General features: G+C 35.2%; 1 protein-coding gene across 1 annotated transcript in view; it reads left to right on the top strand.

The window, feature by feature from the left end:
- Positions 1-719, top strand: part of LOC104750988 (uncharacterized protein slp1-like) — an 8,386-nt gene extending 7,667 nt beyond the window's left edge. The window contains exon 4 of the mRNA XM_010472849.2: positions 23-719. Coding sequence (XP_010471151.1) covers positions 23-564 — 542 coding nt within the window. The 3' untranslated portion in view covers positions 565-719. The remainder of the gene's footprint in view (positions 1-22) is intronic.

Genomic DNA, 13,079 nt, shown 5'->3' with positions numbered 1-13,079 from the left:
ACTGAGAGAAAAAAGCTGCCAGATCCTGTGGAAGAGATAAAACATCAACCAGGAAGCAGAATGCCAGGGGACACGGTCCTGAAGATACTGATGCAGAAGATACGGTCGCTTGACGTGAGCTTATCAGTGCTTGAGAGTTACTTGGAGGAACGGAGCTCGAGTTACGGGAAGATATTTAAAGAGATGGACCTTGAGGCGAGCAAGAGAGAGAAGGAGGTGGAGACTATGAGTCTTGAGGTTGCGAGAATGAAGGAGAGGGAAGAGAATACGAAGAAGGAGGCGATGGAGATGAAGGAGTGGCGGATGAGAGTGGAGGCAGAGCTAGAGAAGGCTGAGAATGAGAAAGAGAAAGTGAAGGAGAGGTTAGAGCATGTGTTGGAAAGAATGGAGTGGATGGAGAAGAAAGGTGTGGTTGTGTTCACAATATGTGTTGGGTTTGGGGTTATAGCAGTTGCAGCCGTGGTGCTCGGTAAGGGGATAGGTCGAGCAGAGAAGCCAGGAGGCTTGGCTTGGCTACTGTTATTGATAAGCTCGACATTCGTTATGTTCATTTTGTCTCTTTGATGAGAGAAGAGTTCTCAGTTTTGGTCTTTCTTTTTGTTTTCTAGAGTTTTTACTGTAGAGTTTTAGTTTGAGTCCTGTTTATATAGAGAATTAGTACCCAATAAAACTAGTGAAAATACACTAGATTGACCCAAATTTGGGTAAAAATAACTCAATTGACATACTATAGTATCTCATTACTAGATTAACACAATATTTATGCAAAAAGACCAAAAACCAAAAAAAATAATAATTAAGTTTTTTATTAGAAAAAACGAAAAGTTGAAATAAAAAAAGAATAAAACAAAAAAAGAATAGAAAATGTAGTGTATAAAATAATAAGTTAAAATATAATTTTTAAATATTTTTATTTGAAAATATGTTTATAAAAATATTATGTATTAAAATATGATTTTTTGAAAAAAAAATTTGAAAACATATTTTATAAAACTATAATGAAATAAAATATGATTAAAAATATTATTTAAAAAATATATCTGCGTTGATGTTTAAAATATAATTTTCTTCAAATCTCTAGAAAAATAATATGATTAAAAATCTGATATATAAAATTATGATTTGTCAAAAAAAAGATGTATAAAATATGACTTAAAACATATATCTATGTTAATGTATAAGAATATGATATATAAATAGAAAATAGAGAAACAATTAATGATTTTAATGACGAATATGACAACTAATCTAAACAAATTTGGTAACAAACATCAGATTTTTGGAAGCCAAAAACAAAACTGTTATAACAAAAAACAAATCTGCCATAACATAAAATAAATCTGTTATGACTATAATTACATCTAATAAATCTGTTATCAAACAACAGATTTTTTTAAGCCAAAAACAAAGCTGTCATAACATAAACAAATCTGCCATAACATATGGTTTTAATGTAGGTCTCTTTAGCAATTTTAAAAAACTTTAACAAAACTGTTATCAAACGACATATTTTTAGTTAAATTAAAAAATCTGGTGTAAGATGAAATAAATCTGTTATCACTAGACGTCAAACTAGTAATTATTTTTCAGAAAAAAAATCTGTCACAATACGATATATTTTTAGCGAAAAATAAATCTGTAACAACTGTAAAAAATAAATCTGCCACATATTATAACCAATCTGCCATATATTATGAAAGTCTGTGGTGTCTGTATAAATAAGTATGCCGTTAAATAAATATGTCACTAATTATAAATCTGTCGTAACTATCTTCAAATAAATCTGTCATCCAAAATAAATCTGTCGGACTTGCACAAAAAAATCTGTCGTGCAAAAACCAATCTGTCGTAAATAAACAAATCTGTCACAACTAGTCCGATAGACTTTTGAAATTATTTTTATTTTTTTTTTAAATGCTGGAATTTTTTTAAAGGGTAAATTTGACTTTTTATTGTTTTCTGACAAAGCAAAAAGGGTATTTTAGGCATAAAAATAATTCAACTAACCCTCATATTTTATGAGTTAATTAAGTAATTAATCTCTTAATTTTGGTCAATCTAGTTTTTTTCCCATAAAACTATAGTAGGTTAACTTATGCAGTGTCCATAAGATTTTAATACATGAGTTTTGGCCGGTTCAATGGAAGATTAGTACTGTATTGTTCTGTTGTCCTTGAAATTCCGGTTTAATTTAATACGGGTCTTAATTACCAATGAAACGCCTTAAAATTCCGGTTTATTCAGTATGGGTCTTAATTAATAAAATTACCAATAAAACGAACAAACAGTTGAAGCGAGGGAAAAATGTCATCAAAAATCCCTAACTTTCACATTTAGGATGTTTTAATCACCAACTTTTAAGATGTCATTTTAATCACCAACTTTTGTTGACTTGACCATAAAATAACAAAGTTCTGTTGACCTTGCCATTTTAGGAATGACGTTTATTAAATCCCTAATCTTAGAAAGAAAACCTCAAATTCTCTCTATAATACACATCTGGTTGCATCGGTGAGTATGGTGTGCCATGGATGGTATAGAGAGAATTTAGGGTTTTCTTTCTATTTATGAAATTGGAATCAATTTGGGGATTTAGTGTCTTCAATTTGATAAACAATGTTGTTTTTGGTGTTAAAAACGTGGTTGTTTATGCTAATCAGTAGCAGATAACATGCAATTTACTCTGTTTTTTAGGTCTTTAACAGAGAATAAACGACGTGCCTAAAACGGCGAGGTCAACAAAACTTTGTTATTTTATGGCCAAGTCAACGGAAAGTTTGTGATTAAAATGGCATCTCAAAATTTGGTGATTAAAACGTCCTAAATAAAGTTGAAGATTTTTTTGACATTTTTCCCGTTGAAGCGAGGGGACCAGGCCGGTATTATATTACTTCATTTTTCTTTCAATTTTAAATCCTAACATTAAAAAAAAAAAAAAATCCTAACATATAAGCCAAACAATCCTCAACGAGTATCTCGATTAAAAATAAATAAAAGAATTTAAAAGGATTGAAGTAAGTATCTTATGCTTATACGTGAAAACCTTTCTTTTAACAATTGCGTACAAAGAATAATTAAGAGTGAAAAGAGAAAAACTTTTAAAAATTTAAATTCTATATCTGAATTTATTTTGTGCATTGACGACTAGATTTGTACGATGAAAGAAAACCTTGCAAGTCGTGCTTGGCTTGGCTACACCAAATCTCTGTGTTAGTCTAGTAATCATCCTTCTCAATAGACAAAACAGAATTAAAGTGAAAACCTTTAGAAAAATGTTAACTTGTTATCAATATTTTGGCGCGTGATTAATGTATTAGAATTAGAACCAAACTACTACTAAAACGTGTAAGATGAAACTCATGAAAGCAAATTTGTCACTTTTCATGCATGGTATCTAGTAATCTCTACGCTAATTGGCCAATATTTGCAACATTTTTAGTTGTGAGCATCGTCATAAAATATATGCGATATGCGTATATTTAAAAATAATTACTACAAATTTATAACATTTTTTGCTTTATATTTTACGTAGCATTTATTTAAGACAATATATAATTGCATTAAACCGTCGTGATTATACATGCATAAATATTGTTGCATTAATACAACACATATTGCAATATATTACTTCGTTGCTATATTTTTTCTGTGGCAATAATTTGTAACAAATGAAAGTTGCAAACGTACATCACAATTATACGACAAAATATGGAGCTATTGCAACAAAATATGGAGCTATTGCAACAATTTTTAGTGTAACTGTCATATTATTTTCTTGTAGTGTATGTGAACAACAAGAATTGGTCCGCTGATTATGATCAGAGACTCTTGGTTGTTCACTCTCTCAAAGTCCTATTGTCGTTAATTTCTTTATGTATGGTAAATAAGTAAATAATAATGGTCTGCCTCTGGTTATAGGTCTTATTGGGATTGTTCGTTATCATACCTATTGTCGTGTTGACCTTTGCTTAGGCTAAAATAATAATGTTCGTTCAGTTCAGTTAATTTACAACTGTGTTTCTAAATAATAATTCTATTGTCGTGTTAATCTTTATTTGTTCTAAAGAATAATGTTCGTTCGCAATTCAGATATGACTTTAAGCTTGAGAGCCCTTCATAAAACAGAGTTATTCAACTTTTGGGTGTGAATTTCTCATGCATTTATGAAAAAAAAAAAACTGAAAAGAATTGGCAAGTAAGTTTGTATACGTATAGGTGGAAACGAAACTACTAATAATTTTTTTTAAGTGAAAACCTTTAAAAATAAATAATATGAACCTGTTAATTGTATCCAAAGAACGAAACTACTAAAACGTGTAAGATAGATGGAAACAGATGTATCACTTCACTTTCATATGCCAAAGGAGCTGGCGACAACTACGATGAAGGAGAGTTGTTTTGACTTTTGAGACAACTCTCAAAATTACATTTCTTAGATTCATTATATGTATATATAGAACCTATCTCACTTAGAAATCCTAGTTACATGGGTTTTAATACTATTAATGGATCATACTATTGGGCTTTGTAGTTTCCTCTAATAGAAATGAAACAGACATGTGTCCATTTGAATTCTGCTGTTGGCTGCACCGCTTTCTATCGCTACTAATCAAATTATATTATCCTCTACTTTTGTTTAGCGTTATGTTAAAATTGAAATGTGTGACTCTGCTAATACTTTAACTGTTGTTATATTGGTTCTGATTCAATTTTGTGATTGGTTTAGTCACTTGGTTATGATGAATTAATTCCGGTTACTAGAAGCTCGTTGAACCGGTGTGGAAAAAATAAAGTAAAGTCTCTTTTCGCGAGAGAGGGTTTGCTGTTACAATCGGGTATAGGTATATATACTTGATATATCTCTTCTTCTTCTTTAATCGATTCATCTATCACATTCTTATAAAGTGAGAGAGAGAGACTCCATTGTTGAGCTCACCTTTTGTACTTGTATCATCACCTTGATATAGTGGATTGCCGAACTGATTCGGCCCCAGACGTAGGTGTAATCACATCGATTGCACTGAACTGGGTAAACAATCTCGTTGTGTGCTCCATTTCTTTATCGTTTTCATTCTTTGATTGTTTTTGAGCTGTTTCGCGATTCTTTGAGTGGATTGAGAGGTTTCGTTGATTCGATTGGAGTGCAAATCTAACAATAGATCGTAACAAAGTGGTATTAGAGCGAGGTTAGGGTTCCAGCTCCGATCCGATCAATCGATGGCGGCTACAACTGCAAGGATCGAGATCATGGTGTTTAATGGAGATAGCGATTTCTCGCTATGAAAGATAAGAATCTTAGCACAGTTGGGAGTTCTTGGCTTGAAAGGCATCCTCATGGATTTCACTCTAACTAAGACCGTTCCGTTGTCCAAGAGTGAGGAGAAGAAGGCTTCATCTGAAGAATCTTTAGGATCTACGCCACCGCAAACAAAATAAGAGCCAGATCCGATCAAGATTGATCAATCTCAGCAAGCGTTGACAATCATCATAAACCTCGTCGGAGATAAAGTTCTGAGAAAGGTACATCACTGTGAAACTGCAGCTGAGATGTGGGCGTTATTGAATAAGCTGTACATGGAAACGTCGTTACCTAATCGTATCTACGTACAACTAAATTTCTACTCGTTCAAGATGATTGATGCTCAGCCGATAGATCAGAATGTAGATGATTTCTTGAAGATAGTTGCAGAGTTAGGGAGTCTGGAGATTCAGGTTACTGAAGAAGTTCAAGCAATGTTGTTGCTAAACTCTCTGCCTTTGAGCTACGATCAGTTGAAGCATACGCTTAAGTATGGGAATAAGAGTCTATCGGTTCAAGATGTGGTGTCATCAGCTAAGTCTTTAGAACAAGATCTTGCTGAAACAAAGGTATCTGAGAGAGCCTCATCTGCAGCTTTGTACACTACGGAGAGAGGCAGATCTCAAACAAGAGGACAACAGAACGGTTCTAAAGGTAAAGGCAGGAGTCGGTCAAATTCAAGATCGAAGGTTGTCTGCTGGTTTTGTAAAAAGGAAGGGCATCTAAAGAAGGATTGCTATGCTAGGAAGAGAAAGATGGATAATGAGGATCAGAATGAAGTCAGGGTCATCACAGAGAAGTTAGTGTTTTCTGAAGCTCTGAGCGTTAATGATCAGTTGGTCAAGGATCTTTGGATTTTGGATTCAGGTTGTACCTCTCACATGACTTCACGCAGGGATTGGTTTAGTAGCTTTGAGGAGAAACAGGCTACAACGATTCTGCTTGGTGATAATCACTCAGTAGAGTCTCAGGGACAAGGATCCATTTGGATCAGTACTAATGGAGGATCTATCAAGGTACTAAATCAGGTTAAGTATGTTCCCAATTTACGAAGAAACCTCATATCAACGGGTACTCTTGACAAGCTGGATTATAAGCATGAAGGCGGTGATGGGAAGGTCAAGTATTTCAAGAATAACACTACAGCTTTATCTGGAACTCTTGTGAATGGGTTGTATGTGCTTGATGGAGAGACTATCGTAACCGAAAACTGTAATGCAGAGAAGTTGAGTGACAATGCAGTGTTATGGCACAGTCGATTTGGTCACTTAAGCTCAAACAGTATGAAGGTATTGGTAGATAAAGGCTTGTTGCAGAAGAAAGACGTGAAAGATCAGATCTTCTCTGAGCATTCAGTTATGGGTAAGTCCAAGAAGTTGAGCTTCAACATAGGGAAACACAATACTAAGGATGCATTGGGATATTTTTCATGCTGATCTGTGGGGGTCTCCTAATGTCACACCATCACTCTCAGGAAAACAGTATTTCTTGTCAATCATTGACGACAAGAAAAGAAAGGTTTGGCTTATGTTCTTAAAGTCTAAGGATGAAACATTTGATCGGTTCGGCGAATGGAAGGAACTTGTTGAGAAACAAATGGATAAGAAGGTTAAAGTCCTCAGAACAGATAATGGGCTAGAATTCTGCAACACCATGTTCGATGAGTATTGCAAGAAGAATGGTATTGAGAGGCACATGACATGCACCTACACACCAAAGCAGAATGGTGTCGCTGAGAGAATGAATAGGACTCTTATGGAGAAGGTGCAATGTCTTCTAAATGAGTCGGGTTTAGAAGAACCCTTCTGGGCAGAAGCAGCAGCTACAGTTGCTTATCTTGTGAAAAGGTCTCCTTCATCAGCTGTTGATCATAATGTTCCAGAGGAGTTGTGGTTAGGTAGAAAACTTGGATACAAGCATTCGATGAGATTTGGTTCGGTTGCTTGTACACCACGACCAAGGGAAGCTCAAGCCTAGAGCATTGAAAGGGGTGTTCATAGGTTATCCTCAGGGTACAAAGAGATATAAGGTCTGGTTATTAGATGAGATGAAATGCATGATCAGTAGAAGCGTAATCTTTCATAAAGATTTGGTTTATAAGGATCTTCAGGACAACAAGCAGATTGAGAAGGTAAGTCAGAGTCCTTGTGAGTTGGATCAGTCATCATCAGAACTCGGTATTCAGGTGCTTAAGAAGGGAGAAAGTTCAGTTTCAGGTGGAGTTACTCAGGAGGTTTCAAGTGATTCAGAAACTGAGTACTTTGAAACAGAGGATCAAAGCCCTGCAAGTGGAGAAAGTGTCGAAAACTATCAGTTAGCTCGAGATAGAGTTAAGCGTGAGATTAAAGCTCCAGTTAAGTATTCTGATTATACACAATGTGCTTTTGCACTAATGGCTTCAGAGGAGGTTGATTGTGAACCGCAATGTTATCATGAGGCAAAAGAAGATAAGTACTGGGAGTTTTGGAATGAAGGGATGATCGATGAGATGGACTATCTCAAGAGGAATGGAACTTAGGTCATAGTAGATAGGCCAAAAGACAAACAAGTAATCAGTTGCAGGTGGTTGTATCGGTTGAAACCTGGGATTCCTGGAGTTGAGTCAAAGAGATACAAGGCACGGTTGTGTTCAGAGGGTTCACACAGAAGAAGGGCATTGATTATGAAGAGGTGTTTGCTCCGGTTGTGAAGCATATCTCGATAAGGGTGCTGATGTCCTTAGTCGTTAAAGACGATCTCGAGTTAGAGCAGATGGACGTGGAAACATCATTCTTGCATGGTGAGCTTGATCAAGACCTATACATGGAGCAACCAGAAGGTTTCAAGGTAAATTCAGGTAAAGATCAAGTTTGATTGTTGAAGAAGTCCTTATATGGATTGAAGCAGGCTCCTAGACTATGGAAAAAGAGGTTTAATGCTTTTATGATTGACAACAGGATTTTCACCCAGGGTAGCAATTCCCTTTGCAGTTGTAGTACAAAGGGTTATCAATCCAAATGGTTGTTTATGCTAGCAGGAAGGATGCAATCAGAACAATGCAAGTCAAGCCAAGCAAAAGTTGGTTTTGATCTAACAATCCTAAAATAATAAAAGAAAAGAGTATAAACAAAGAACCACACGATCTAAGCACTCGATGCAAGCATTCGAGTACAGGATCGGGTGGGATGATCGAGTAAGCAAATGAAGTATGAACAACTCGAGAGGTTACTCGAAGCAGGTGATCGTGTACCTATTCGGGTAATGGATCGAGTGATGAATAAAAATGCAAGTAATTAAAATACGAAAGCTTCTAAGGATGGGGTAATCGAATCCTAAGTGTTCTTGACCAGTACAGATGTCTTACATGCCTCAAGCAAATATTCCCTAAACAATGAATCTCTAATATCTTCTTAAAACACTCTCGTGATAGAAACAATCAACCTTGATCATTCCCCTACCCAACTCTCGTTGGAGAAACATGACCAAGCAAGCAATAATAACCGATTCATTATTGTTAGTAAACCCCTTACTCATCTAATCTCTTAGGCTAAGTGAGTAAACCTCTAGCATTGGTTGATTCAAGCATTTCATCTACACCTCTCGGTGGTAAAACACCTTAGATCTAATCTCACCCTCTTGGTTTGTTGACAGCATTAAGAACACCAACCTAGAAGGGAATCTATAAAACATATACAATCAAACTAAGACATCCTAACTGATCAAGAACACAAAATCATCTATCACATCTCTAGAAACTTTGCTACACTACTCAGATATCATTGCAAGAAAACAAAAGCATATACGAATGAAAATTGCATTGTAATAAACGATAGAGTAGAGAAGTAAGAATAAAAGATAGAAATCTGAAGAAATGATAAAAATTTATGAAACAAATCCTAACAAAAAGTGAAAAGTGTTTTAAGTCGCTCAGTTCTCTCACAGAAGCTCTCGCTCTCTGGTTTTGGGTTTGCGGCGTGCTCTCTTGCGAGGAAGAAGAGGGGAGGTTTATATATGGAAACCCATTAACCCTAGCTTCCTAGTCCTGCCCGAGGGTCTGCTCGATGGGGTGCACGAGGATGTGCTCGGGTTGCTCTTCAGGTAGACTCTCGGGTTGTTCTTCCTTCTCTTGGATCCTCCTCGATCATGTTGGTGTTCGGACTGTTCTTCCAGCTCGATGGCTCCTTCGGGTACATGCTCGGATTCGTCCTTGTTTCTCCCCATTTTAGGCTCTAAAACACATGTTTTCATCCAAAGTATGCAAATGCAGGAATGCAACACCCTAAATGGCCTAAAGGTTAAATCCTACAGTTAATGACCTAAAATTTCTTAGTTAAGGGTGTAAAGAATGCAAAATATGGACAAAAAAATATGCTAAAAACATGTAAATTAGAGAGTTATCAATGATGGAGCAAAAGTTTGTCAGAAGTCCTCATGACACTTATGTGTATGTTAAGGAGATAAGTCAAGGTGAGTACATCTATCTGCTTCTATATGTTGATGACATGTTGATAGCAGTGAAGAGTATGTCAGTGATTAAGGAACTCAAGAAGGAGTTGAGCTCAGTGTTCGATATGAAAGACATGGGAGCAGCAAGTAGAATTCTCGGAATTGATATTGTAAGGAATCGAAAGGAGAATATCTTGCGTCTGACTCAGTCAGGTTATTTGGAGAAGGTTCTGAAAAGATTCAGAATGGATAAAGCAAAGGATGTCAATACACCGATTGGGGGTCATTTCAAGTTAACCGAAGTAAAGAAGGATGAAGAGTGTATTGATACTGATACAGTTCCATATGCAAGTGCTATAGGAAGCATTATGTATGCGATGGTGGGAACAAGACCCGATATTGCTCATGCTATTGGTTTGGTGAGCAGGTTTATGAGCAGACCCGGTGATGTTCATTGGGAAGTTGTCAAGTGGTTACTGAGGTATCTCAGAGGATCTACATATTTAAGTTTGGTTTACACCAAAGGTGAAGATTTCCGTGTTTGTGGATTCTCCGATTCAGATTATGCTGCAGATTTGGTAAGAAGAAGGTCAACTAGTGGATATGTATTCACTGTTGGAGGTCATACTATTAGTTGGAGATCATGTTTGCAGCAGGTAGTAACTTTGTCGTCTACAGAGGCTGAGTACATTGCCCTTACAGAAGCTGTTAAGGAGGCAATGTGGATTAGAGGATTATTGGGAGATATGGGATTGAAGCCAGAAGTTGCATCAATTTGGAGTGACTCTCAGTCAGCTATATGTTTGTCCAAGAACAATGTGTTTCATGAAAGGACTAAACACATTGGAGTCAAGTACCACTTCATCAGAGATATAATCGAAGCGTGAGAGGTTGAGGTACAGAAGATTCATACTTCTATTAATCCTGCCGATATGCTTACAAAAGGCATTCCTGTTCCTAAGTTTGAGGCAGCTTTAGAGTTTCTAAAGCTGTACAGGTAAGAGGAGAATAAGCATTTAGCCGAAGGTTAGGTTCATGTAGTGCAGTTCATTAGAGGTTGATGAAAGTTGTATCAAGGTGGAGTGTTGTGATATTGGTTCTGATTCAACTTTGTGGATGGTTTAGTCACTTGGTTTTGATGAATTAATTCCGGTTATTGGGAGCTCGTTGAACCGGTGTGGAAGAAGTAAAGTAAAGTTTCTTTTCGCGAGAGAGGGTTTGCTGTTATAATCGGGTATAGGTATATATACTTGATATATCTCTTCTTCTTTTTTAATCGATTTATCTATCGCATTCTTGTAAAATGAGAGAGAGACTCCATTGTTGAGCTCACCTTTTGTACTTGTATCATCACCTTGATATAGTGGATTGCCGAACTGATTCGGCACATCGATTGCACTGAATTGGGTAAACAATTTCGTTGTGTGCTCCGTTTCTTTATCGTTTTCATTCTTTGATTGTTCTTGAGCTGTTTCACGATTCTTTGAGTGGATTGAGAGGTTTCGTTGATTGGATTGGAGTGCAAATCTAACAATAGATCGTAACATTAACCAATAATAAAAACAACTATGAATAGTAGTATACTGCAGTTAATTGTGTACGACGAATTATAGTGAAAACTGAAACGTGTAAGATATGTAGATGTGTAAGATTAAAACAAAACCTTTCAACTCAAGTCATGCTAATTTAGTCATAAAAATAATTTTTGTTCATGCAATTTAAAATAATTAAAATAAAGGTATAATCATATATTTTGACGTGTGATTTATTTGTGTAGGATGAAAGAAAGTCTGTAAATTTCATGCTTGGTATCCACTAATCTGTATGCTGATTAGCCAACAATTTTAGTATCTTAATTGTGGAACTAAAATTTCACTTTTTGGTTTTGGATAATGAAAGCATGAAATAAAGTTAAATATGTACGCGTTTTACAATCTCAACAAGTTAAACTAAGGTCACAACCGTTGGTAACAAACTCAGATTTCTATAAATATATACCACTTCTGTCTTCTTTGATCATAACCACAATTTGTCTAAAACACATAATATCAGAATTTATTGGTATTGTTAGTTTTCATTTCTATTGTCCTTAATCTTTATCTATGCTAAACAATAATGTTTCTTACGCCGTGGGAGCCTTTTGATGAAACAGAGTTTATTCAACATTTTGGGTTAGCTTCACTCAACCAAAGAGTTGTAAAACGTAATTATTTAACAGAGGAGGAACTAATCCATATTTGCTTGCACAGTTTCACTAAAGACTGTTTATGATACATTTAAGCGATCAATCTTTATTCTCTGCTTTTGTGTATTGTTCTTTTACTGTTTGGCTGAATTTTGTAATCATGTGACGTTACTATAACCAATAAATAACACTCTTGAGTCTGAATAGTATACTTTATAATAATAACATTACATCATTTTTAAATCCTAACATATGCCAAACAATCCTCAGCGAGTAACCGGATAAAAAAATAAATCAAGAAATTTGAAAGAATTGGTTACAAAATATTAGAGTGAAAACTGAAAACTTTTTATAAGTGAAAACGTGTTACTAATGTATATTTGAATTGAATTGATTTTGTGCATTGACGACTAGATGCGTACCATGAAAGAAAACCTTCGAAGTCACGTTATTTGCCACCAAATATCTCTGTTACTTTAGTCATATAAATTAGTAAGTATTGACGTGTGACATCTTTTTTTATTTTGAAATTGTGCACTGAAAAACTTTTTTTTTTTTGATAAAGAGGTGAAGGTGTTATCGATATTTTGACGTGTGATTCAATTGTATTCGAATAATTAAACTGTCAAAAACGTGTACGATGAAAAAGAGAAGATTTCACATTCTGTTATTCAATAAACTCGATGCTAATTTTAGTCAGCTTTTAGCGTGTTAATTAAACATTTCTCCTTTTGGGTTTAAATGTAAATTAAGGATGAAATATAAAGTAGATGTTATACGACCCAACAAGTGACCACCCAGTCACATGTCACAACGTTTCAGTAACAAACTCTGAGATATTTTGACGTATGATTCAATTGTATTGGAATAATTAAACTATTAAAAACGTGTACGATGAAACTATGAAAGAAAATATGTAACAATCCAATCAACTCTATGCTAATTTTAGTAAGCTTTTAGCGTGTGTAATAAACATTTCTTCTTTTTTGGGTTTAGATGTCAATTAAGGATGAAATATAAAGTAAAGATGTTATACGCGTTATACGACCCAACAAGTGACCACCCAGTCACAAGTCACAGCGTTTCAGTAACAACAAACTCAGAGATTCTCTTATAAATATCACATCTGCAGCGTGTTTAAGTCTTTATATCTCAAAACACATACATAAT

The sequence above is a fragment of the Camelina sativa genome, chromosome 16, assembly GCF_000633955.1.
Source record: "Camelina sativa cultivar DH55 chromosome 16, Cs, whole genome shotgun sequence".
In the NCBI taxonomy this organism is placed as follows: domain Eukaryota; kingdom Viridiplantae; phylum Streptophyta; class Magnoliopsida; order Brassicales; family Brassicaceae; genus Camelina; species Camelina sativa.
The sequence above is the reverse complement of the archived record's forward strand: the minus strand, read 5'-3'. Positions and strand labels throughout refer to the sequence as shown.